The sequence below is a fragment of the Castor canadensis genome, chromosome X (assembly GCF_047511655.1).
Source record: "Castor canadensis chromosome X, mCasCan1.hap1v2, whole genome shotgun sequence".
Taxonomy (NCBI): Eukaryota; Metazoa; Chordata; class Mammalia; order Rodentia; family Castoridae; genus Castor; species Castor canadensis.
Window position 1 is genome coordinate 15606899 of NC_133405.1, and position 27980 is coordinate 15634878.

General features: G+C 37.0%; 1 protein-coding gene and 1 pseudogene across 6 annotated transcripts in view; one reads left to right on the forward strand and one right to left on the reverse strand.

The window, feature by feature from the left end:
- Fgf13 (fibroblast growth factor 13) overlaps nt 1–27980 on the forward strand; it is a 539487-nt gene that overhangs the window by 458333 nt on the left and 53174 nt on the right. For 5 of the 6 annotated variants that reach the window (XM_074062388.1, XM_074062386.1, XM_074062390.1 and 2 more), the window contains 2 exons: nt 5818–5928; nt 11459–11562. In XM_074062388.1, coding sequence (XP_073918489.1) covers nt 5818–5928; nt 11459–11562 — 215 coding nt within the window. Of the gene's footprint in view, nt 1–3006; nt 3928–5817; nt 5929–11458; nt 11563–27980 lie in introns of those variants that run through there. The other variant, XM_020162825.2, reaches the window with a different exon arrangement.
- Nucleotides 23410–23880, reverse strand: LOC109685789 (elongin-C pseudogene; annotated as a pseudogene).

Here is a 27980-nt window from a genome sequence, read left to right on the forward strand (position 1 = left end):
TAATGGTTAAGCTGATTGGGTAATATGATTTGGATGGATCCAAGTTCAAAATTGTCTTTCTCCACTTTATACCCTGGATTGAATTTATCTTCTAGACACAGGCTTCTATGACTTCTGTTAGTGGAGGAGCAAAGAGGATACACATGGTCACAGATCGCAGAAAGTGAAAAACCCCTCCTCCACGCTCATCAGTAACATGCCAGATACTTTCCTGTCCATGGAGACGAAAGAACAAAGGGGAAGAACATAAGAAGGCAGAATTACTTTTGGAGCCTGACAAGAAACATGTCTGCTTCCCTCATTCTCTTCATTTTTTAGGATTATATAAGTTAATTGGGGCTAAATTGATCAACTGCCATAAGCCATAGTGAGGTGGGAGCAAAAAATTCTGGTGTGCTATTGCGCAGAAGGGTGACAGTAGATAACAATAATGTACCATAGAATTAAAAACTACAAGAAAGGATTTTGAATGTTTTCATAGCAAAGAAATAATAAATGTTTGAGGAAATAATATTGAACCTGATTTAAACATTATACAATGTATAGATGTGCTGAAATATCCATTAATATGTATAATGTTTATGTTTTTACATATCAGCTAAAATATATTTTATAAAAATACTTGGAATGAGGGATTAGAGCAAGTAAAGCATTTGCAAACACCCATGGGATCATCAGGCTATCAGCATTGTCCTAGTAGTTCTTTGAGCTTATGGCATAAAGTTTAATTCTCTATGAAAAAAAAAGCAGTGGATTGTCATAATGAAACCCTCTGTATAACTAAAATACACTGATAATAACATTTGCAAAAAGCTAAGGGTGTTAGATAAGGATTAGAAACTGAGATGATGTATTTACTTATTTGTGTTTGCAACTTTGTAATTGTAAGTGCCCCCTTCCTGATGATACATTTCTGAAGTCTTCATGGTTCTTCTTTCTTCTAATATCCACCCAACAGTGGCCATACCTGTAATTCTACAGGCATCCTGAAAATGCCTCAGGGATGCTGTATATGAATAAGCAAATGACCAGAGCTCTGACAAGGGAAAAAAAGATGAGTGTGAGAAAGCCATGCCTCCTCCCCATTTCCTCAATCCCATTGCCTCATTCTTTCCAATGTCTATCCTTTTCCTAAATCAAAATGTTGTGTCCCCCTTCTCTCTCTTAAGCTTTTTTGCTGCCTTTTCTGGTTCATGGCTCCAACAGAGAAGCAAAGGAAGGAAAACAGGGGTCCTTGGGTAGGGTACTGCTTTATGCCATCCCACACCTTGGATATCTGACCTTGACAAAAGCTGCTTCTGACCCCTTTTTAGGTGAGATTATTTCCTTTTGTGGTTCCTGGAATTTAACCAATTGCTCATATTCTGAGCTGGGAACATCTTCTTCCCTTCAGAATCACTAGAAATCAGTCTTTCATCAATTATTTTCAGTGAACTTTTTAGTAAGCATAAAGTATTTGACAAGTCTGTGTTAGAAATGGAAACAGTTGTGAACAAGACTCATTCCCAACTGTCAAGGCATTCAAGGTCCAGTGGAAGCAGGGCGTCTCCCCCTCCCCCATGGATTAAAGTCTGCAGTGTCCTTTTCTTTTGGGAAGGCCCAAAGCCCTAAGGGGCAGACAGGGGATTTCAGACCCTTTGCATCATCCTTCTAGATCTAGCCATCTCAGCCCCTACAGATTTCCACAGCCCTGCACACACACAAGGATGCTTTTTCTGATGGCATAGGAACCATTTCAAGACTGGGGAGGAGAAGAAGAGCTAACAACTGCATCTTCTGTGAAGCAAGGACATCTATGACAAACAGGGTTGGGTGATTCACCTCTGGTGGGCTAAGAGCCTGAATGAACTTCCCTGTTGCTGAGGCTGAACTTGTTGAGGAGTTCAGGCAAGTAAAAAGGCCAGGAGTCTTAGGGATAAGCTGCACATTTTGCTTTGCATCTACATCAGTTCTGAGAAGATCTAGAAAGGAGGAGGAAGGAGTCCAGTAAAGAAAGTGTAGGAGAAAGTGGTGGCAGCTCCAATATAGAACAGCTCTGCTATTTGGGACTTCTTGTTTGGCCTCAGAAATCCAAGTAAAAGAGAAAAACAATTTTTGAAGGTAGGGATTTGTTGTGGACCCTTCTCTTTACTGCATTAGGATAGGGACAAGAAGGAACTTGTGAATAGAGAGAAGCCAGAAAAAAGCTGAACTCCATTTCTGAATTGGAGAGAGAGATAGAGGCTGCCTGAGTTTGAGGAGCAGCTAAAAGGAAAACATTAGGAGACTGGAGATGGGCTACAACCTAAAATAAAGAGAGTAGGCCATGCATTTGCAAAGACTGCCTGTACTACAAGATCCAAGCTCTGTGTGGATCCCAAACTCAAATGGACAGATGGTGGGACACGGGGGAAAAACGGGGTTGGGGCCGCACAAATTGGCACGAAATGAAAAGTCAGCAAAAACCACTGGGTGGCAGCGTGGTGTGCGGGCGCAGCTCTGCAGTGCCTGCTGCTGCAGCTGTCGCGGGGGTTGAGCCCGTCTGGGAGCCCTGGCCTCCTCTCCTGAATGGCTACAAGTGTCGCCATGCAAAATACCTCAGCGGGTGGAGGGGGTGGGGGGTGGGGTTGTGAGCCTGGGTCAAGGGGTCTGGAGAACTTCCAGGGGCTCCAGTGAGGCGCAGCACGGCTAATTAAGAGTCAAACACTAACAGAACACCTCCACCCTGCTCCTCCCAGCCCCAAAGCCTAGCAACCCCCCCCGCCCCCCACCCCCCTCCCCCCTTCCCCGCTCCTTCAATCCAACTACCTCATCCCGGTGCCTCCTCCATCACCGTTTCCTCCCGAAAGCTCCCTTTGGGAAAAGGAGGGGAGAAGGCTTTTGCGTGATGGGGCAGTGCCTAAGCCCCTACAGGTGTTAGCCTGAGCGGCCGGTGGGAGACTGGGGAGGTGGGGCGGGTGGGGGCGGCCCACAGCCAGGAGCCAGGAGCTCGGCTCCGAGAGGGAGGGGCCACCGAAGGAGGGGGCTGCAGGGAGGCCGTCGCGCTCTTTGGGAGGGTGCCTGCAGCGACGGAATTCCTGTGCTGCGACTGTGCCGCGCCCTGAGGAGCAGCAACAGCAAGGATGCGAGGCCATTACCTGTTTGATCCCTGGCGGAAAGCTGGCATGGGCCAACTTTTCCTGATCATCAGGCCAAGAAGTTGCAAGGACTAGTGCAAGACTCGGAGGGGCCAGGGTGAGGGCGCGCTCCCCCCCCCTCACCCCGCGCTGCCTCCTCCCTCTTCCCTCCTGCCGCCCGCGCTCCCGGCCTCTCTCCCGCCCGCCCGCGCTCTCTCCCTCCGCCCGCCTCCCTCCTCTGGCCCCCTCCAAGTGGCACGGGGCGGGGGGTGCCTGAAACTCCGACCCAAGCCACTTGGACTTGCACAGTGTCCTCGGGGCTCAGAGGCCGAGCGTATGCACTCGCGCAGCTCTGCCTCTGCCTGCCAGTCTCGCCCGCGATCCCGGCCCGGAGCTGTGGCGTCGGCTAGGACCCAGGCAGCCAGCAGCCCGCACGGGAGCCGGACCACCGCCAGAGGAGCTCAGACGGCATGCTGAGCCCCCTTCTCGGCTGAAGCCCGAGTGCGAAGAAGCCTGGGCAAGCGCAGACGAAGGAGACCAAGGCGGCTAAGGCGCGAGACAGCGGTAGAGCAGCAGAGGAGCAGGAGGAGGAGGTGAACCCAGACAGGGGTAGCACAAGAAGTGGTGGTGGTGGGCGTCGTGGCCATGGCGGCGGCAATCGCCAGCTCGCTGATCCGTCAGAAGAGACAAGCTCGCGAGCGCGAGAAATCCAATGCCTGCAAGTGTGTCAGCAGCCCCAGCAAAGGCAAGACCAGCTGCGACAAAAACAAGTTAAATGTCTTTTCCCGGGTCAAACTCTTCGGCTCCAAGAAGAGGCGCAGAAGAAGACCAGGTTGGAAAGGACTTTTAACCTTTTTCTTTCTTTCTTCTCCCCCCCCCGCCACCCCGTACTTTAGGAGTGTGGGGAGGGTTAGGCAGGCATGGAAGCTTAGATGAGTTTGTTGGTAGCCCATCCTGTGCGGATGAGGCCACCTAGCCGGTGTGCGTGCGTGGGAAGGCGTTTGCTTTCTTGCCTCCTTGGTTAACAGTAACAAGCTTGCTGCATTGCAACTGCCCTGGGATAGGCGCAGAGCCTGGGGCATACTGTGCCTAGGAGGTGCGCCCTAGGTTTCAGACATGTCGCATGTGTGTGTGTGCGTGTCCGGTGAGCTCTGAGAAGGCGTGACCCAGACACACTATCATGTGTGTGGCATGCAAATTTTAGGAGCAGAGCTGGGAAGACCTCCCCCACCCAGGAACACCCGGGGAATCCCTGTCTTGCCTTTATCTCTGCCTGTCAGACCCTTCCCCTCTAGCTTTCCAAGCCCGAGGATGTGGTTTCTCTGTCTAGGCATTCCATTTCTTTGATTACTTTTAAGCTTTTTGAGACAGACTTGACTTGTGGTGAAGCTTTGAAGTGTTTCTGTGGGGGGGTAGGACTTCTAGAACCTTGCGGCAAAGAGCTTAGCTATCTGGTGATACTGCGTTTACTTGGTAGTAAAATACAAGATTGAAGAGAGAACTTAAACTCATCGCCAGATTGTGGGTTCCTTTGAACCATTTCAGTGATAAGAGCAGAGCGATATTCTGGTGCCAGGAGAAATTCAGACAGCTCTGGGTGTCAGGTTGCGTCAAGGTAGACCTTCAGGGGAACATGCACCTTATATGCGATCCTTAACCAAATGAATCTTTCGCACTGTTTTCTTACCTTCTGCTACATAAATATTACAGCAAATGAGACTTACTCATCCACTTATCACTTCTCTATTCATGTGTTCTACACATCCTGGAATGGAAATACAGACATGCGTTTCCTCCTTGCACAAACTTTGTGATGCATTAGCTGTGAATGAGGCTTGTTTTAAAAAGACTTAAGTGATTGCAAAGCATGATTATGTGGCTCCAATAATCACATAAATATTGTTTCAGCGCAGGTGTCTGTATTAAATAAAAGCAAATTTTGGATAGCATGGTTAGTATTGGTAAATTACGTGCTTGATTAATATGGTGATTCATTATTGAAAAGCCATTTCAATTAAGAACTCATGTTTTGGATAATCATATTTATGATATCAAACTATATGAACTGACTTTCTTTCCTGCCTATCAACAAAACTTCGCTCTTTTCACATCCATTTTCCTTAAGAATAATTAATATGATAGGATATCGTGACTTTTAATGGCCCCCTCCCATCTCTGTAGGAAGTCTCAATTACTAGGTACAGTAACTGGGGGATTCCAGGTTATTTATGTATTTTCAACCTTCTTACATAAAGGGAATTATTTGTTCAAATTATGATAATTCTAAAAGGAATCTTTACTAGTGGATATTTGGCCCGATTGGCAAACAGCTCCATATTTCCTTTTTCCTTACACATGAAAAGTGGCACATTGTTAAAAAGGACAGAATATGTCATTTGCCAGTCCTTTGAGAATGTTCAGTAAGGTAGAGTACCACTCTATAAGCCAAAGGACAAGCTATCAGAAACGTAGATTCTGTCAGAAGCCTTTGAGCTTTACCAGTGTTGCCAGAAGAAATCAAATGTTTCTTCTCTTGTTTGGAGATTTATTCTGAGATTTGTAATTGGTTTGTTTGTTTTCTTTCTTCCAGAGGACTCTTTAAAAGTGTAGTTTGACTTCTTCCATTAAAATTTATAGCTGAAAGTTGAGTTTTGAATTTTGAGTCTTTTCAATTACATATGTACAATTTATCAATTGGTCCATACTATCGTTCTCTTTACAGAGCCTCAACTTAAGGGTATAGTTACCAAACTATACAGCAGACAAGGCTACCACTTGCAGCTGCAGGCAGATGGAACCATTGATGGCACCAAAGACGAGGACAGCACTTATAGTAAGTGACTGCTAAATAAATAGTATATGCCAGCATGTTGTTGACTTTGTGTTATTTTATTTATTTTAAAGCAGATAACCCTTGCTAAATCTATAGGTCAATGCAAAATGTGGTCATGCCACTTATCCTGTTTACAAAGGTTCACCTACAGGAAGTTGAACATGAAAATATCTAAAATAGTGAGCTAGAGCAAATAAATTTACACCATCTGAAAAATGAGCCAAATGTCATCTCCATGGTAATCTAGATAGATTTATGGCTGTCCTTTGCATTTTATTACTTTTCCCCCACAGAAAATTTACTCACCCACACACTGATCCTAAAATAGCATGTTATCTCTACTCTTAAGAACTGGTCTCATCCCAAGAGACAGGAGAGGTTTTACAACCTGAGAATTCACCATTACAAGGTTCACTACTGACTCCCCCTCCATACACACATACACACCGATAGCTCTGAGACTAATTGGAATTTTAATGTTGAGATACTTCTACAGGTGGGTAAAGGGATTTCTTTTAGTACTTCATTTTTGACCATGGTAGGAGTAAAAATCAAATCGGGGACCATAAAAAGGAAACATCTAAAAATTGAGAACATATAAACATTCAAAAATGAGAAAAAAGTTTTTTTCTCATTTTTAGAGAATGGTGATTCTAAGATGTTTTACAGCCTTTGATTATATATGTTCCATTTATTTGGAATAATAAAAGAATGAAAACAAATAATGCATCCTTCTCTTCAATGATAATAATTGGTGTTTTCTTGCAATTTACGGATTTCTGCAGACCTAGTAAATGTTCCATAAGGCTAAAATTATTGGTTAACACAGTTCATTTTCTGTTTTCCTCAATTTTTATTGAATTTTCCTCAGACTATAATAATTCCCTGAAATATTTCCATTGTCGGCCAAGAAATCAGTCAAGGAAAATAGGTGTGATTGCTAAGGAATACTCTGCAACCTTTTTTTAGAACTGAATGTCGAAAGACAGAAAAGCCATAGAGAAGGGTCCCAATATTAAAGATTAAAGTGTTTCACACCTTTTAGGAACTCTTCCTGGGCTGATGGCCAAGATATGACCTCAAGAGGAAGTCACCTTCAATTACCCTTGAAGAAGATTCTCTTTGTTCCTTGGATAAAGAACCTCTATATCCCTATATTAAATGGTTATTTGCTGTTTTTCAAAGTGTTGTGTTACTGTTGTGACATTAAAGTTTTATAATGAATCCTAGTTGTTCTTTTATGAAAACTCTTCTGTTTAAAACTATTACCCAGGTGTAACTAGAGCACTTTAGTATAATCAAATAGCAGACATCAGTGCCTGATGATCAGTATGAAAACAGTTCTCAAATTTATATGTACAAATTGGTATTTGGGAAAGGAATTAAGGAGACATAAGCTGCTCGGTTTTCCAAAGTGCCTCAGGAAAGTGGATGCCTGTCATTATCACAGAGAAGTTCATGATTAGCTCTCAGTGAGCCTTACCTAGTCAAGTTTTCCTCCAACAGTTTTTAATCTCTTCTCAGGTCTACACTGGAGAAAAATATTTGAGTTCAGTGTTCATATGATTCTTGAAAAGGAAAAAACTTAAAAATAGGTGATTCATTGTGGTGTGTCTTACTAACAGTAATATGTCAAACTCATCAGGATCACACTGAGTGTAATCATGCTGCGAATACATCACACACACACACACACACACGCACGCAGAGAAAGAGAGAGAGAGAGAGAGAGAGAGAGAGAGAGAGAGAGAGAGAGAGAGAGAAAGCATTGCGCCTTTGTTACTATGGATCTTTAAATCATGTAGTAGATTTCACTCTTCCATTCCTGCATATGCATAGTTTCTTTGCTTTACATCTCTGACTGAAATGCATGGCATTTCTGTATGCTAAAGGTATTGGAAGACCTTTAAAGATCATAACCTGATAATGAGAATGTGCATTTAGGCAGATTAAAACAAAGAGATGTAAGTCAACCAAAGTAAGTATTACTGTAACATGATGTGCACAAATGGAAAGTATCTTAAAAGAAGTAGAGACCGTGGAGCTTGTCTCTAATCCTAATGCCAAGGGTCACCAGAAGCTTCACTTCCCCATTGAGGATATTGTGGTTCTTAAGCCATTCATGAAACAAGTATACTTCATTATTAAACTGATTGGTCAAAATGGAAGACTAGCCATCTAAGTTTACTCTTTTTCCCCTAAAGCTAAGCAATCTTCTCGGCATCAATTTTTAAGTAATTATTTAATTGTGTGAGATAAGAATGCAAGTTTTTTTCAGCTATTAATTATTTTATAGTATTAATATGTTTCTAGTATTCGATTTACATTTTTATTTTCTTAATGTTTCTTTTTATCATATTTTTTCATTCCATTCAATTTAATTGATTTTACGTTATTTTAATTCTGATAAGGTAAGCAATATCATAATAAAAATCATTTCACATTTACCCAAACATACCCGTTTCTAAAAACAAATTTGATATTCATTTAAGTCTACCTTATGGAGATTTATTATAATATAAATGTCAGCCCAATGAAATTTTATCATGGGCAAATCAGCCATTAGAAATTAGGTATTTTTTTCCTGAAAAGGAAAAGATGATAGACATTTCTATCATCTGGTTTTATATTATCTGCCTTGGGTGCAGTGAAGCCTATTTTAAAAGGATGGTTTGCCTTTTCTCTTCAGAATAATACTACTTATTCATTATGTTAAGTCTCTCTAGTATACATTAAAATACACTTTTATTAATTACTTTCTTTAAGAACTTAACCTTAGCACAAGCAATGAAAAAACACGGCTTCAGTGTATTCTCCAAGAAACATTGAGTGCCAACTAGGTACATAGCACTAAGAAAATGATCCCTTCAAAATATGTTATTATGTGACACAATAGAAGACAAATAATAAATAAGGAATCTTTTATCTATTAAAAACTTCATTAAAACTTCTTCAAAACTTTGACTGAAATAGAAGAGATTTTATGTATTTAGTGAATGTGTTTAGATATACAAATGAAATCAATTACTTTCTCCTCTTATTGACAATATTTTAACCCTCATCAAAATAATATCTCAAGTTCATGATGAAGTATCCCCCAGATTTAGAGAGATAAAGAAATATAGAGGTTCTGTTCAAGCTTAGTCCTGACATAATTTTTTTGCATTTTTATCTCAAAAGACTGTCCCTTTGGACAGATTTGAAGACAACTCAGTTTATGATCTTGGGAATGTCTAAAGAAAAGATTGGACTAGTATATATGACCAGCATTCCACATTTGCTGCTTTCTTCCAGTTTTTGTTTTGTGTTTGTGAATCAATCTTTATAGTAATTTAGAGTACATAGTTAATGAAAATGCATGTTCTACTATATAGTTAATATCATTATTCAGAAATAGAAAATGCCAGACATGAAGTTTACTGAGGTTCTTTGATTCCTCTCCTCCTGCAGTTTGAAATTTAGGCATCTTATTGCTCATTAAAGCTCAAATCAGAGAGTGGCTTAAAAAACAAAACCAAAATCAAATCTCTCTCTCTCTCTCTCTCTCTCTCTCTCTCTCTCTCTCTCCCTGTCTCTCCCACTCAACTCTGCTGCTACAAGCTGCCTTCACAGAACTAAGGAGGTTCAAAATCTTATTTGAAAGTATGAGATTCTGAAATAACTCTGAATTTCATTTATCATTTTGACCAAACTAGGTTCCAGGCATATTTTGGTGTTATAGTTATCAAATAGTATGTATAGTGAATGCATTTCAAACCAAATCCATGTGAAAGTTTTTGTTTGTTTTTTAGACCTGAAGTTTTTTAAAACTATGGGCTTTATATAATGGGAATGCAATCTATTACTTCCCCAAAATATATATTTTTTAACTATACAGTTTGCTATAAATCCACAAATATATGTAGAGCACCTACCATGAGCAAGCAATCATCACCAGAAAGAAATATGACATGTGCAAAGATACTACACTTCTTGCCTGTGCATTGCATTATCAAGTATAGCATGAGATCTTTGATTGAAATCTGTGCAATTACTTTCATTTACTTCATGTAACAGAAGGGCACAGCTTTTAATATGATGGGTATTATATGAAGTGCCATCAGTGGCATGTGCAAGAATATTTGTATTTTAAACTGTACAATACGTTCCAGCTTCTCTTTGTTAACACCCTGATTGTAGGCTCACTCATACTTACTTTCTCACTAACACATATATTTGCGGTACCGGGTTTTGAACTCGGGCTTACACCTTAAGCCACTCCACCAGCCCTTTTTTTTTGGGATGAATTTTTTTGAGATACGTCTTGCAAACTATTTGCTTGGGCTGGCTTCAAACCGCAATCCTCCTCATTTCTGCCTCCTGAGTAACCAGGATTACAGGCGTGAGCCACTGTCGCCCGGCTTTCTCACTAATATTTTTAATCCATATCACCCCATCTACAGCAGCAGAATATATAGGCATGGAGAGAAGTGATCCCAGAAAAACTTCTCTTACCTCAGCAGTGACTCCTTTACATTCTTCTCAGATATAATAGGCCGATATATCACCCTTAAGAAACTTACAAAACAAGGCAAAAATCAACCTTGGTCTATTACTCCTGAGGGAAAGGTGCACAGGCTATTTTCAAAAGATGTGTGTGGCAAGCACTACGTTTTTAAAAATGTGCTGTTTTATTTTTATTCGTAGTGTGGGAGGGAGTAGACAGCTGGTAGTGGGAGGACACCCACTAGTTGTCTCCAGTGAGTGGTGTGTGGTTGTGAGGAGAGCCTGGGTTTAAGTTTCACGCAATCAGACCTTCAAATGGAGAAATGAAGGCCTCATGGGCAATCATCGGCTACCCACTTGCAGCTATTTTGCAGAAACAAGTAATAAAATACATTTCTCTCAGAGTCATCGTTTTTATTCCTATAAGCTTTGCATTTGGAGACTAAAAGCTAGGAGCCCTCTCAACTCTGCCCTGGAAAATGTCAGTTCTTTAAGAAATACTACTTTGGCAACGTAGAACTACAAAAGGTTTTTTGCAAGGCCATATTTATTTTTGCATTGTAAATGATACAAATAATTGAGATGAGGGTGTTGGACTCTCTTTTAAGAGTCTAAGAATCTCTCCTCAACAGGTAGATCTTAATTGTGCCTGTAAGAATTTCAACAATTATCCAAAACAGTGGTTTAAAACCTGTTTGTGGAGGATGACAATATTTAATAATACACAGGTCAATTCCTGGTATTGGATCTCCCCAAAAGCATCAAGGTTCCCCACCTCCAACATGGAATTGAGACCAAAATCTTCCATATTCCCTGAAGTGTTTGACAACATGTAGTTAGAGTCCCAGTTAAGTGACTGTAACCACACATTGAATATTCTAAAGGTAGAATGAAGTTTAACCTGTATGTGGCTGAATATATATTTGTTCATACTTACCAAGTACATAGTACTTTTGAAGAGCTTCATAATCAGTCCTCCTGGAAACATTGGAAAGCTATGAAATTCAGAATTGTAACATTGTTTTCAATTTCTTTTAAATTTCAGCTCTGTTTAACCTCATCCCTGTGGGTCTTCGAGTGGTGGCTATTCAAGGAGTTCAGACCAAGCTGTATTTGGCAATGAACAGTGAGGGATACTTGTACACCTCGGTAAGCCTTTGTACATGTTTTGCCTTTTCTAGTTTTCATCCAATATGAAAGAAAACATGCTTATATTTGTGTTATCAATGCAGATTTCAGTAATGAGATGAGTGTCTTTGATGGAAATAGATCATTTGGAAGGGCAAATTTTTTGTGAAAATTTTATCTATTACTAATTAGTCATTCAAAGGTAACATGTTCAGTATAAAATCATAGACTGAAAAGTTTTGCATACAGTGTCATATGGGTTATTATGTAGTATAAAATGGTCTGTCTTGCTGTTTTGCTTTGCAGCTGTGGGAAACAAAGTCATTTCATGTATTTACTCACCCCAAAATTAATGAGTTCTCTATCTCAGATCAACTTTAAGGCACAAGACAAATTCTAGTGGCACTTTTAGAGTTTTGTTTCTCATCTGTTCAATTAGCATGATTGTTGTCTGCCTCTACTTATTTTCGATTTTATTATTATTTTAATTATACAAATTTATGGGGTACTGGGAAATAATTTGCTACATCTATATAGTGTGTAATGATCAAATCAGGGTAGCAAACATGTCCATCTCTTTAAGCACTTTTAAAATTTTCTGATTAACACGTAATAGTTTTACATAGTTATGAGGTACAGTGACTTATTTCAAAACATGCATACAAAATGTACTGATCAAGTGAGGATAAGTAACATTTCTATTCCTTAGTCATTATTTCATGTTTTGAGTCATTGATCTCTTCTCTTCTAGTAATTCATAAGCTATATTCTTTAAATATCATTTTCTGTCAAGCACTGTTCACCCTCATACAAATTTCTACTTGCCTGTTACTTACAAGTTTGGGTTGAAGAGAAAGAAAAATGGCACTATTTCCAGGCAAATTCATAAACATTGTAGGCTACAATTCAATAAAGAATCTGAGGTGGAATTGAAGTTTTTTTTTTAAAGTTTGACATTTAAATATAAGAAAAAAGGTGTAGTACCAGAATTAGGCTTTCATTTTTATCAGTGGATCTAGTTTCAGAATACAGGAGACCATTTAAATTATGAATACTTTTAGTCTTTATTTTTAATTCCTGCATTTTAAGAAAAGGATAGGACATTTAAAATGAAGAGAACTGCTTGGCAAGGTTCCTATTACTTGGCTTAAAGGAGGTTATTGTTATGACTATAGAAATCTCCTCAAGCTACAAGTTAAACATTTAACCTGTATTCACTCTTGCTATCTCTTGTTCTCTGAATTTACTTCAAAGTCATGCATGGAGAAGGACTTTGACAGACATAGTGGAAGCCACATTGTAACCCTATTTCTTTAGCCTCCAAGATGGGAAAGAGAAGAGGGAGAAGAGCAAGAACACAAAGGGCCCTTTCATAAGCATGTGCCTCAAACCCTAGTCATCATCAGCATTTCCGTTAGGCTATTTCACCCATCTCATTGCTTAGGAAATTCAGGGGGTTTATTCTTTTTACTAAATGAAAGGTCCATGCAAACTTCATGAGATCTGTCACCCTATGAGTGCTATTATTATAAATGATAAGAAAAGGGATTTATTTTTCAGATTTGTGCATTAAGGTAAGATAATTTAATAATGAAGGATTTTAAGTAACTTAATTTAGATCAACAATAGAGATGCAAAGGTAGTTTTTTGATAAAAGAAATGCTTTCTGAAATTACTATGCAGTCATGGGAAGGAAATGGATTATAATTGGCATATTTTTAAGAAGGCAACTGCCAATCAGGATAGGAAATAATTACTGGTAAAGCACTCAGAATTTTACTGGATTGTCATCACCATTATGATACTCTAATGAGAAAGGTTGATTGAAAATAATTCTTGCAACACCACATCAAAAAGCCATCACCTTTTAGACATAATATTTAAGTAAGAATAGGGAAACTCACTTAAATTAGGTAATATAGTTCACCACTCATGAAAATTAGAGAACTCACTATTAAATTTTGGGAACTGAAAATGAAAATTAGTAGTCTGCCATTCAAATTGACCATTTCTCCAACAAACTGGTAAATGTCAATGTGACCTCATTTCTAAGAAAGGCTTCCCAGAATAACCTGCATAGTAGATTAGTGGGTTTCCTTTCTATAATGTGCAGGCCAATAACAAAATGTGGAACATTTTTTATGCATTTCTTGTTAAGGAAAAGGAGCCTTAAGTAACCATTTCCTATTAAAGAAAAGAAACTCTTTTCATTATGGAGAAAAGATGCCTGATTGATGATCCTGGAGTCCATATAGGGAAATACTCAAATTTAGTGTATTCTAGGAAGGAAATCTGAATCTTCTCCGGATAAATGTTCCAGTTCTTTCCATTATTCCTTATTGATTATGGCTCAGAGTCCTTTCAACATGTTGATTCCCATCCTTTGCAGATACTCCATTTTATTGTCATCTTATTTAAAATATGGTTCCTGGACTCTATTAGGATCGAGTTCTAGCCTAATGACTTTAGCAACTTATGTTACTAAGACCAAAAAGCTCAGTGAAATATCATGCCTCATTAAGAGGAGAAGGCAACCAAAAGTAATGGATTACTCTTACCTTGCATAAAGCCATAGCACGTCTACTGCAGATAATTCCTTGTGCATTTTTGTTAACTACCTCTGAGCAAAGAGAATATAGAATGAGACATTGGCCTAAGGAGAAAGCAAAAATAAGTGAAGGAAGTAAGGGACTGATGATGTGGGCAATTGGAAAATAAAGCTAGGAAGTTCTTATAAACAGTATTGGTGAGGGATGAGCTAGGGTGTTCCTTAAAGCAGTTGTAGTGGATATTGCCAAAGAGAGATACACTGCTAAGATAATTCAGAGGTAACAATCATCAAGATGTGTTGCTGATTGCCTTTGGGGGAAAAGCAAGGCCACCATATGTGGTTGAATATGTGTGGTTGCCATTCACTGCATAGATGGAAATGAAGTGTTACCAGATAGTGACTTTTTAATAATTTTGCAATGTTTTCTCAAAGGATAAACAGGGGTCATAAGGGAGAGGGAGAATTTGACCTTTGGCATGTGGGTTGATGGTAAAGCTTTTAACCAAATGGAAGCAAAAGAAAAAAGGCAGATTTCAGGCAGAAGATACCTGAAAACAGTTTGCAACAGATAATTTGAAAATAGGGACCTAAAGCTTGAGGAAGGGATGTGAGTTAGAGATAACAGCTGGGAATTATCACATGTAGGTGATACTTGTACTTGATTCCATGGGAATAGTTAAGAGAATATGTAGTATATGAAGATAATGTGCCAAATAACACTGGGAAATACCAGGTTGAGAACAGCCACCAGAGGAAGAAGAACCAATTATGGCAGATATAACATCACAAAAATGAAATAAGGAGAGTTTTTAAAAAACTCAACAATGTCAGATGCTTCAGAGAATACAAGTGAAACAAGACCTATGAAGTTACCATATAAAGATGTTTGATGATGTTGACAAAAGTACTTGTAATCGGGTAGTGAGAATAGAGGCCTCAGGGTAATGGATGGAGGAGTGAAGAGGAAGAAAGGAAGAAGAGTCAGCAGGTGTGGAATTCCTAAGTGAGTACTTAGGGGAAGACATAGAGTTGAAGAAGGCTTTGAGGGTTCTTTGGTTAATTATAAATATTTGAATATGATTGTCAGCTGGAGGAAAGGAGCCAGTAGAGAGAGAATGATTAAAGACATAAGAAGTGGGTTCTTTTATGGAGTAGAGGCCCAGCAGAAATGGGAGGGTAATTAAGAGTATAAGTGAAAGGTTAAATTCATGTTGAGAAGAAGGGATACTCCTCAAATAGGAGGCAAAGAGATGATGACAGAGGTAGATGTTGGTATAGTTAGTCTGCAGGTGATAGACAAAGAAGCTGAAGAATTTCTTGCTGGGCAACCTGTATTTTACCACTGAAATATAATGAGAGTTCATCTGTGAAAGTCAGAAACATAGGGATGGCAAAGGTAAAGAACAGCTTTTTGGGGAAAGGTAGAAGAAATAATCTAATAACCATGCACAGGAAAACTACAGCCATGAGTCAAATCCAGTCCATTACCTGTTTTTGTAAATATAGTTTTGTTGGAACACGATCATACTCATTTTCTTATTGTCTATGGCTGCATTTGTGCTACAACAGCAAAGTCGAATACTTGTGACAGAGACCTTATAGCCCACAAATCCTGAATTATTTACTAAATAATTCTGCCCTTTACCAAAAAATGTTTGCTGACCCCTAGACTTTAATCAGACAACTGGTTCTTGGCCTTAGTTACCCATCAGAATCATCTGGGGATCTGTAAAAATATTCCATTCTCTGTGCTATATCCAGACCAATTGTATCAGAATGTCTCAGTGTAGGGCTTATTTTCTAAAGCTCCGCAGCTGATGCTTAATGTGTAGCTTGTGCTGAAACCACTGACCCGTGGCCAGGAAAAATGATTACAGAGCAGCATTGACAATCCACTCAATAAAGTAAAAAAAAAAAAAAAAACATGAATTTATCTTTATCCCAAATTTCTGATGCCGATCTTTTTCTGCTCCTACTAGCAAATTGCCTTTACATTTCTGAAAGACTATTCTTGAGATGATGAAAAATGCCAGTCCTTGGAAGAGCTTTCTTATTTTATCTCTTTTTCTTTTTTTGTCTTCTTATGCATTTCTGCTTCTGTATCCCCCAATTTGTTTTAAATTTGTTCATATAGACACAAATTGTATTTCATTTATTTCCTTTCTTTGTCCATTAAACTATATCCTTATATTGTTATTGTTGCAGAGTTAATAATTTACTTTCCACAATTAATCTCAGGATTCTTGTACTGCATCCTCTCTCTCCCCCCTTTTGTCTTGTTGCCATGGGGGACAGACTTGATGTAGGCTCAAGTGACAGTAAGAAACCATCTGTGGCACAAAGAATAATAATTAGTGATTATTTCATATCATACTTACTTTATATCATGACATTACTATGTCTTTCTGGAACTTCAAGGAAATTATTCATTGTGCATAGAAAACTTTGTTCTTACCTTTGGTTTTTCTTTTCTAGTAATAAGAGTTTCCACATAAGCCTTTAAAAGCTCCTCAAAATTTTATAGCATAAATATTGAACTATATGAAGCTATCTGTAATGAAATTTTCCAAACTGCTTGGTATAAATAGATATTAAGTATAAAAATCAAGAGTCTTAAATATGGAAATATTAGTAGTATCCTGGGATCTATTTTAATAGGGAGGGTAATAACAGATCTTAGACACAAGATAATAAAAGCTCAAAGTTAAACCAAAAGTATTTGTTTTTGATTTTAGAATGTTCCAGAATTCAGCAGCATCTTTACCTACCTAATTACTTATCTTTCATCAAAACTAATTTACCATTTCTGGAGTACATAGTGTTGCTTCAGTTGGGGTTAGGACAACTAAACAATGTAGACAGTAGAAATCCATTGACAAGGAAGCCTTTTCCATTCATGCATTTCCAAAGACTTATGGGAATGATTTGACCACCATGTTTCATGGTCCTGGGACTACCACAGCAAACTAGAGGCAAGAAAACAGGTTTCTTGAGTTAGCTAGCTTGCTGCCTTGGGAATAAGGCAGTTTATGTTACTGACTCCAGAGTCTCAGTCATAGTTAGAATCTGAACTAAGTAGACATGCTTTCCTTCTCTACTGGGTAATTACCACATAACTTAAATTTACTAAGTTTCATCCCTCATCACATGGACTTGGACTTATATATTACTCTCAATACCTCACAATGCATTTTTCTTCAGAATACTGACAAATGAAACAGTTACAGCCCCTTAGTATTTATGACACATATGTGTTTCTTGTCTTTCCTTTTGACAGATTTGTTTCCCATTAAGATTAAGAATGTCATATGACTCAAGTTAATTTTTAGATTTAGTTCAAATGCATTTGGCTTAATTTTCTACAATTTATCATGTTTAACATCCATTGCAAAATTTTATCCATTATAAAATCGATTAACACTCATTGTTTTGGATAAACTAAATATCAGAAAATGTTTAAGGAGATGGAAATGTTAACTGCAGTAATGTGATTGTTACACATCATATAATTATATAGATTGTCACACTGTACTCCACAAATTTGTTATAATTAAAATAATGCTAAAATTTTAAATAGATATAAATATTAAATGGGAAATTTTCCCATGTGACAATACCTCTAAATATATTACTTTTAGATATACATTTGATTAGTGAGGTGTGTGTGTGTGTGTGTGCATTTATGACTACATGCACCCTTAAAAATGACCACCTAGTATTGCAGCACTATTCACAATAGCCAACCTATGAAAACAGCCAAGATGCCCCACTACCGATGAATGGATCAAGAGAATATGGTACTTATGCACAATGGAATTTTACTCAGCTATGAACAAGAATGAAATCTTATCATTTGCAAGTAAATGGATGGAATTAGAGAACATCATCTTCAGTGGAGTTAGCCAGGTTCAGAAGGCCAAAAATCACATGTTCTCCCTCATATGCAGATTATAGACCTAAAACACATGCAGTAATATTATTGGACATGGGTCACACGCTAAGGGGAGAACATACACCTGAGGAATAAGAAAAGGGAAGGAAACCTAAAACTTGAATGTGGTTGATGTCCCCACTGTAGATGAGTAAATATAGTAATCTTAAACTGGCAGAGGCCACTATAGGAAGGGGACTAGGACGTACTGAAGAGGTCTGGCAGAGATGAACCAATGTGGGTTGCAATATACATGTGCATGGAAGCAATGCTAGGAATCTCTCTGTATAGTTATCTTTACCTCAAACTAGCAAAAGCGCTATGTTTTTCTTATTATCTCTAATGTTTTCAACAAAATCGGAGAACAAGAGGGCAGAAGAGCTTGCGGGGGGGTGGCCCAAAGAATGTATACCCATGTGAGCAAATGTAAAAATGATAAAATTTTAAAAATGAGTGCCTAGGATACAACACTCCCTATATTTAAGCCAACTAATAGGTGCCATTGTCATTATTGTTGTAAACATTGATGTTGACATTGTTATTCATAAGCAATACTCTTAATGACTTCAGAATCACTATAAGTGATGTATTCAACAACCTGATCTCTGATCTCTTTGGCCTTTTTAATTATAATATTTCCCTGTTCCTCAGCCTTCCTAATCTCATGGCAATACCTCCAGATCTTGTCATACTATTGGCAGCCACTGACCATTTTCCACTACCTATTGCCTCATTTTTTTTAAAAAAGAAAAACTAGTTTTATTGGGATGTAATTCACAGATCATAACTTCATCCATTTAAAGTGTACAATTCAGTAGTTTTTAGTATATTAACAGAATTGTATAGCCATCACCACTATTTAATTATAGAATATTTTCATCACCATGAATGATGAAATTATACCAATTACCAGACATGCCCATCTCCTCTCTGAAGTAACCACTAATCTTTCTCTCTCTATGGATTTACCTATTTTGGACATTTTGTATAAATGGAATCATGCAGCATGTGATCTTTTATGATTTGCTCATTTCACATACCATAAAGTACCTTGATGAATGCATACTATTGGTATCTCAACAAATACTTATTTACTGACTTGGTTGGACTCAAAAGAGAAAGATATGTATGGCTTCTTTAGCCTAATTTTAATTCCTTTACAAAAAACTTTTTATTTGGTAGTAATTTCAAACTTAAAGAAAATCTACCAGAATAACACTACTATAAATAACACCATAGAACCTTTAAAAAATTTTTTTTACCATGAGTTAATTGTACAAAGGGATTTCATTGTGATAGTTACATATATGCATATACTGTACTTTGATGAAATTCATCCTGTCTATATAACTCTTTCTTAAATCCTTTCTTCCCCCTCCACTTTTTAAGTTTTCAATACTCAATTTTCATACATATATATAATGTACTTTGATCATACTCACCCCCATCATACTTTCCTATCCCACTCCCACCATATACCCTTTACCTATTTGCTTTATTATTTGTTCTGTCTATCCATCTATCTGTTAATACATCTTGCTATCTACCACTCAAGGGTATATTAAATTCTTAGCATTTTACCTCTAAATATTTCAGTGTTTATTTCCTAGTAATAGTTGTATTCTGAGCTAACCACAGTACAGTACATTTATCGCCAGTACTAAGTTTAACATTAACACAATATTTTATCTAATCTACTGTTTATTTTCCAGTTTTGTCAATTGACAAATCTGTTCATTATACTATTTTCTTCCTTTAGTATAGAATCCAGTCTAGGGTCAGATATTGCATTAAACTGTCATATCCCTGTAGTCTCATTTAATGCAGAATGTTTTCAGAGCCTTTTTTGTCTTTTATGACATTGACTTTTTTTGAGAAGAGTCTTCCTATTCATTCCAGGTTGGCCCGGAACTCATGATATTCCTGCCTTGCCTCAAGTACTGATTATAGGCTCTGACATTGGCATTTTTGAAAATGAAAGTCCACGCTCCCCTATTTGAAATAAACGTTCTGCATTTGGGGTTTGTTTGATACTTTTTCATGATTGGATTGAGGTTAAGTGTTTCTAGACAGAATACTGCATAGGTGATAATATATCCTTCTTGAAGTATCACGTCTGGAGGCCTAAATGTACATCTCATTGCTGATGTTGGGCTTTTTTGGGTGGTGATGTTAGTTTTGATGACTCAATGAAGGTGTTATCTGATTTTCTACTGTATAGCTCTTGGGTTTTTTTCCTTATTTTCTTCAACTATAAGCAACTAGTAAACATTAGGACATTTTGAGACCATGTAGGTATTCTGCTCCTAAGAGCCCAACTTTTAACATTATATTTTCAGGAATCCCAAACCTTTTAAGAAAAGTAATGTAATCATTCAATAAATTAAGAAATGACCAATTATTCTCCAATATGCCATGTAAGTTTACCAGTAGCTAAATTGAGGTAGAAAAAAAATTAACATGTTTTTTCCCAAAAGTCAACAAAAATCCTAAAAAATAGGATATAACAGTAAAGGATTTTCTGGGTTTTGCAATTTTTATCACAGGACTTAAATAAAATTATTTTATGGAACAGTTTTTTATGATGTCCAGGTTTATTAAAATCAGTTTGGGTAATGGTGTTAATTTCATACTTTGGATAAGCAGATTGGTTCATGTTAAGATGCCTCAGATGTTCACTCTGTGATTATTCTTTGGCTGATTTGTTTAGTTCCTTAGATTTCAGAGTGACAATTTAAGGCCTAATTTTCCATGATAAGACTTTGCATCTCTAGCACATATTCAAATACAGAAGAGGTATTAAAATGATCATTGATCATTTCAGATTAGTGTACTCCTAGCATACATTCCTAGCATGTAAAATGTTTGAATTATGTCAAATCACCAAGTACATATAATTTAACTTCTAGGGTTGTCATAGAGGTCTATAAATTTAATAGAAGTAAATAAAGAGTACTGGTTTAATCATTAGAGCTCTTTAGGAAAGTGAAATTGACTCAATTATAAAAAGAAAATGGATGTAAACTAAACATGAGCAGCATCATATCCAATAAAGAAGAAAATGATCATTATTAAATTACTATATCAAGTCAAAAAGAGTAGGCACAATGAAATAATAAGTTCTGATTATAACTTTTGTTTATTTGTATCTTTCAGTTAGTTAAAAACTTGTTGCATTTTGTCTATTTTGTATAAAATGGAAGAATATTGACTATCAAGATTTAGGTTCCCAGTTTGGGTGCATATTTATATAAGATGCTTTTTGATGAAATAGTTCATATCTCTGGAATTAAACATTTTTATGTACATTTTTTGCTCAGACTAATAGAAATGGAAAATGTAGAAAGTTAAATTATTTTACAGAAAGAAAAGCAGAGAAAACAAATTTATTTGTTACAGAATGGCTTTGCTGGCCATAAAATCAGAGTTAAACTTTATGTTTTAAAGAGGTGCTCTGTTATTTTTGTTGGTGCTATTGAGTTAATAAGTCTTTTACATTATTGCAGTGAAAAAAATCCAACCAAAATAGCTGCATTCATCTTAGATTTTTCCTTTAGAGCACAAGTGAATCAGCATAATTTTCAAGGCCAAAATACCCTTCCCCAGTCACACATTTCTTCCACATGTTTAGTATTCTTTGCAGTTAATAGAAGTTTCATTAAAATGTAAAAGGAAAATCTAGCTTGGCATTATTTGAATATGTAATTAGATAAATCTGATTGTTCATACATTCAAAGTTTACAGAGAGCATAAAGAAAAGATAATTGGCGTCAAAGTATCTTCTATTTATGGTCTTCAAAAAGCAAAAAAGCAGAGCTAGTAAATGATTCAGGGTGAAAGTCTACTTTTTTAGGTATAAAAAGTACTGAGCATGTTACTTTCTCAGAAATCACAGAGGCATTAGTGGTTGTAGCTAAATAGTAGAAGATTGGCTGTGTATTCTGTTTTTGAGGCCAAGTTGAGAAAATAATCTACATTAGAGGTCATGGGGCACATATTTAACAGAATGGCTCATGGCTTTAACTCTGAAGCTCAATACATATTTACAGAAAAGCCAATATTTGGGAACTAAAGAATAAAATAATTGGGAAGAATTTCTTTTCTTTTCTTTTTCTTTATTTTCTAAGAGGAAGTTACTTTTATTTATGGTTTCTGCAGTTATCAGAAAAATTGGTTTATATTCAGCTAATTTTAAGAAATAAACTGAAGTTTTAAATTTATAGATTTCATAATGACAACTTTGTTCTACTAAGATAAAGACATAGTAAGTCCAACACCAGTGCTTCTTTTCTGATGCCTGAACAAAGATGCTGTTACAGTTTTTCAAATGCTTTTTTGCCTTTTTAATATAAAATAGCTTCCTTGTGAGTTTGACTTCAGAAGACCCACTGATTATATTTATCAGAACATGTTCATTCTATTTATTGGAACATATTTTAAATTAATAGTTCATGTACTATAAGTACATTGTAAGATTTTCACTGCAGCTTTCCACATTTTACAACATTCCAACTAGATGGAGGAAGACTAGAATAGTTCAGAAAAGTCTTAGCTTTAAGATCTAGATAAAGTTCATAGGAGTGTTTTAACACACATTAAACAAGTAGGAGTGTAATCCCAAGAAACTATGAAGGAAGAATGAAAATTGCAAAGGAAGCTTTATAGTCAACAGAAGTACAAAGTACAGTACTTTGGATTGCCCCAAAGGCACAATGCACAGGAACTCTTAAGTCATGTAGTTCACTTGTTGACCTTATGGCTATAGTTCAAACAGCTGCTGCTGCAAAAGTTGTACCTAGTAACTTCCAAAACTGCTTTTAATAAGAACTTTTAAATAAAGTTCTTAAATCATAGCAATAAACAAAACACAAGATACACTTAAACAATACTGCATTTATCAAAAAGCACACAGGAAATTTCAACTCTTATTCTTTGAGGGTTACAAAAAATCAATGTTTTAGCCAAGTTATAAACATGTTTTTCATGTAATTATTTGCATGACTCTAATAATGCTATTAATGGCTATAAGATCAGAATTGCTTTGTAAAAAAATACTAAAACCATAAAAATACTTAGCCCCATTATTTACCTGTAGAACATGTCACTCATGCCTACATTTCAGCATTTATCATCATCACTGTTATAATTTTAAGTCACATGTAAAAGATAAAGCAAAACCACCTATGAATTGGCATAAATGTTTATTTCTGTTTGTGAAAACGTCCTTAACTTGTTGATGTAGCAAACAAATTTCAACTCTGATTGCTATGCAAAAGAACAGAAGATAATCTGCTTTGCAATTACTTTATAGTTCCATTGCATACAGGCAACATGCTACATATGAAAAAATCACTAACTGAGCTACAGGTATTAAATACGGAAAAAATTAACAGTTTATTATAATGTATTTTATTTAACAGCCTAAGAAGTTCGCAGCCATCAGCAGTTCCAGTGCAATTTCGGGTGTAATGGGGAATTCGGGAATCTCGGTGGAGTTGTTAGTGTAGCGAACCTTGTAGGTAAAATACATGCATACTTTTGAAAGAACGTGAGAAGGAATCTCTCTAAAATTCACCTCATTGGTTTCATTCTCAGCAAACTGATCCGGGCTACTCAACATGGCTTTTATTGTTCCTGATGTTAGTGCATATCTCTTTTTACAATAAATTCGTGATCATCAGAAGATATCAATTTAACATACATGGCATCAGGGCCTTCACAGCCACCATAGGTTTTCTCTTCTCCATCCATTATGTTTTTATAAAATTCATTTTGCTTCCACAGGAACTTTAGTAGTTTCTTGTCAGCCCTGCAGCTACTGCAGCCACCGCAGCTGTCTCCCTGGTGTACCGCCACAGCCCCTACTTCAGGAACCCCCTCAACCACCCCCCTCAGCTGCTCACCCCCGTGGGTTCCGGGGCAGTCGAAGGAATTACTTGCGCCGGTTCACAGCCGCTTTCTGAAACACGCGGGAGACAGTGCTGGTGAGGTCGAGAGGCAGTCTGCCTGGCAAGAATTTCTAAAAAGTAATTTTAACAAGTAAAGCTAGGTGTTAGGAGATTGCGCGCGTGTGCGCACACACACACACACACACACACACACACACACACGACAAATGGAGAAACCATTCTTAAAGTCATTGCTGTGTTGCCATGATGATGCTAGTTTATTTTGGAATTCCTAAAATAATTTTAAGGTTTAAATATATAACGTACACTGAACATTTGGAGATTGTTGTAGCAACATTGTTTGGAAATGCTTGATAGCTTTATGAAGGAGAACAAGTGAGACTTTTAGCTTTATTTTATGGGTTTATCCAGTGAGTCAAATGCCTTGATGAAGACATTGTTTTTAGTCCCTGTCTTCTTGTTTGTACCATTTTGAGCCACAGTGGCATAAGGAATAAAAACCCAGCTCATCCAGACATTTCTTCTAAATTTTCTTTCTTCACATGAAACTTGTGTTTTGAAATAGTTTGCCTTTCAAATTCTGTAATTATTAATTAGTGACTGGTTCCTTATATTTTCACTCTTCCCTTAGTGTTAGAACAGTGTGTAGCAAAAAGTATGATTTTGATATGCATTTATTGAAATGATTAATAGATATGTGTGTAAAATATAAAGACCAATCATATTTCTGTCAGGACTTTTGAGTATTTAAAATATATTAAAGGGCATATTTAAGTATGCTCATTTTGTGAGCATACTTAAATTTTAATATTCAAGATTATGTAAGTAAGTGAATTATTAAGACACAAGTAAAAAATAGAAAGCAGCAGACCTGGTTTCAATGATTACAAACCTTAAAGGGAATTGTGACTTCTGAACAGAGAAACTAAATGAAAACATTTCTCTGATAATTATAATAGCTGTAACCAAGGTTAATAACTGGTAAACCCCTGACTAATACATTTAATATATTTTGCCCAGACTGAATGTGTGAATAGATGACATGTCTGTGCAAGAAACAGGATAAAGTTGTTCATCAGATACTCTGATGCTAACTCTTTTTGACAACCCTGGAAGTAGAACTACAGGGGAAACCTCAACTGATTTCTTGGATAGATTTTGCATATTGCCAGTAGCAGTAACACACAATACCCGCTTCCATAAGGGTCTGAGATGTGAGTAGAAATTCTAGCACAAAATATTAATAGTAATAACTAAAATTAGGGAAAATATTTATTTTTATCCAAGAAAAATATTTTATGAAGATTTGGAAAAGTCAAATGTACATAATTGCTTAGTCTACAAAAATACCGAGGAAGAAAAATGTTTAACAGAAGGCGTATATGAATTGTCCCATAATATTTAATAACTTGCAATAAGACACCAGGCAATGACAGTGATAGCTTTCAGAAATGAAATTCAAACGGATAGAACTCCACTGTACATAGTAAATACTATAACAAAAACGTCTGTGTATAGCAAATCCCTTTTAATACCGTGACCACAAAATCAACAAGGCTACAACAACTAAAGTCCTTAATATTTGGTTGTTGGTCTCTTTAAAGATTTCTTAAAATATTGTGTAAAGCATTTCTTGGTTCCTACCCATATCATAACAATGAATCACTGTAGTAAAAGTGTTAATGAAAAAGTCTCTCTGCAGTTGATTTGGGCTAAAGAAGACAGAGTCTAGGGGAGACCAGAAGCTGAGCGCTTCTGTGTTCTTTTGTAACCTTTGAAGTAGAGATTACCTAAAAGCTACCTTTAGCCCAGTAGTCTGAGAACCCTGTCATGCATCTAAACTCCCAATCAATTAGCAGATAACTGTTGAATCTCTACAAGGTATGAGGCACCCTAAACAGTGATCACATGAGTCCATCCTGTCAACATCTGGAGTTTCCTGTGTACATAAGGAGATTTGCCCTAAGTTCAGAGCCCTACTTGTTAATAGTTGATCTACTACAGGAAGGACCAGCATGAACTATTTCATCTCTGACCTATGCAGACAGGCAATGCTATTTTTAGCCCAGAAGTCACTCTAAGAAGATTTGAATGTCCTTGGGGCTGGGGGTGGGTAAAGGACCATCATTATGGAAATTTAACAGTTGTGTTAAACAAATATATATTGGTTGCCTAGCACAACAATCTTCAGATCACATTAGGACCATGTCTATATGTCATGGGGAGGTAAAATTGAATATGATAGAGAAATGGTCTTTAATTAAGCAAGAAATGGTGTTGGTTGGAGTGATTTGAAATTTTTAGAATGTGTGACTCTTAAAAATATCTCCCACTTGCACAGAACAAGTGAATAACAGTATATTCAACCAACCAAAGCTTTTGGGAGTATCAGAGCTCATCTCATATAAATGTTTAGACAACACAGGGATAGCTTTCCCTCCATTCTCCTGTGATTTTGTGTTGCAGTAGTAGGCATAATAAAGAGAAACAATGTTGGCCTATAGCCAGAGATACAACTTCTTGGAGCTATAAAGTGCAAAATATTATACCTGGTATTTCAAGTAATCAAGAATGCTTTTTTCTCCAGAAGAGTGTTATCATTTTCTACCATTGACTTTTATGAGTGATGAGGAAATGGAGCAAAGTTTTGACCCTACTATTTTCTATAATTCCTGTCACTCATTTACCACTTCCCTGGGAGTAGATGGGTGTTTAACACTTAACACAGTAAGTAGATGCAAACCACATTTATTAAAGCTATTTATCATATTTATATTCCTAATATCCTTATCAGCAAGGAAATCTATCTGGCCAACTAATTTCCTTGTACTTTTCTATTCACAAATAGAATTATTTCCTCAAACAATAATTCAGCTTCCAATAGGATTATCAATAAATCAAAGCATTTATTTGTCACAAGGGTATTTGAATCTAACAATTTTTAAATTTCACCTAATAAAATAGGCTCAGCAAATACTTTAAATACTAGTACCTCTGATCTAGGCATGTGACTTTATTCAAACCAATAACTAACCTTGAAAAATAGGAGTCAACAGAGCTATGATTTTAGGCAGTTTTGTATAGCACTTTTCTTTGCTATGAACTTTGGCCTGATTTCTGTCCATATGGAGCTGCAGTTTATTTTCCATGGTTTGGAAGCTCCTTTCTCTAGTACCTTACTTTCCTCAGGTATGCCATCTCTCCATCTTTTGAGATGAGGCATTTTTCCTCTCTATAACACATCATTTTATTCACCAGCCCTCTTCAATTGCAGCTGTCTTGAACCTCTGAAGTTTTGGTGAGATTAGTGGAGTTTCAACATCAAGGGAGGTGAGGTTTTATTTGTTTTACACATTCTGTAATGATGTTCATCTATTTGCATGAACCACCCATGGTCCTTGCTGTCAGAAAAGTAAGGGCTTTGCCTATTGGAGCTTGCACCTGCATGTGAATTCACAGAGGCCGTTGTTTTGCAACAAGCTGTCTGGCTAGTAGTGTTGTTTTATAATTGTGTAAAATCAATACGAGCCCAAAATGCAAGCAAACAGGTGAGGAATAGTAATAGTCAAGAAATATAAGAACCCCAGATGTGTTAGAAACAATTCTGGACTTGATTTGTTTCAGACCCAGTTACTTTTCTTTTTGGCAGCTAAGACACTTCATTCTTGGCACTATCAGGGAGCCAAGATGAAAATGAAAGCAATTCCTTCCACAAAGTTTTTAGTACTATCTGAAATTTTGAATAGCCTCTTAAGTACCAGGCTCCACCCTTAGGGTTCAACAGTGTGGGAGTTCCTGGGCCAAATTCCTCATAATTCCATCCCCACCATTGCAGTAAGAGAATGAGGAGAGTTCATTGAGTCAGTAGAGGAGATCATATGACGGTAGATACTTTCAAATAAGCTTACATTGCTTTTCCACAATTTGTGCTAATAGTCATACAAGTATATATAAGTTTTAAATGGTTGGATTTCATACATAAAGGTTAGTTTTCCTATTGTTTATTTAGCATTTCCTATCAACATATACAACAAAATGTTTTTATAAT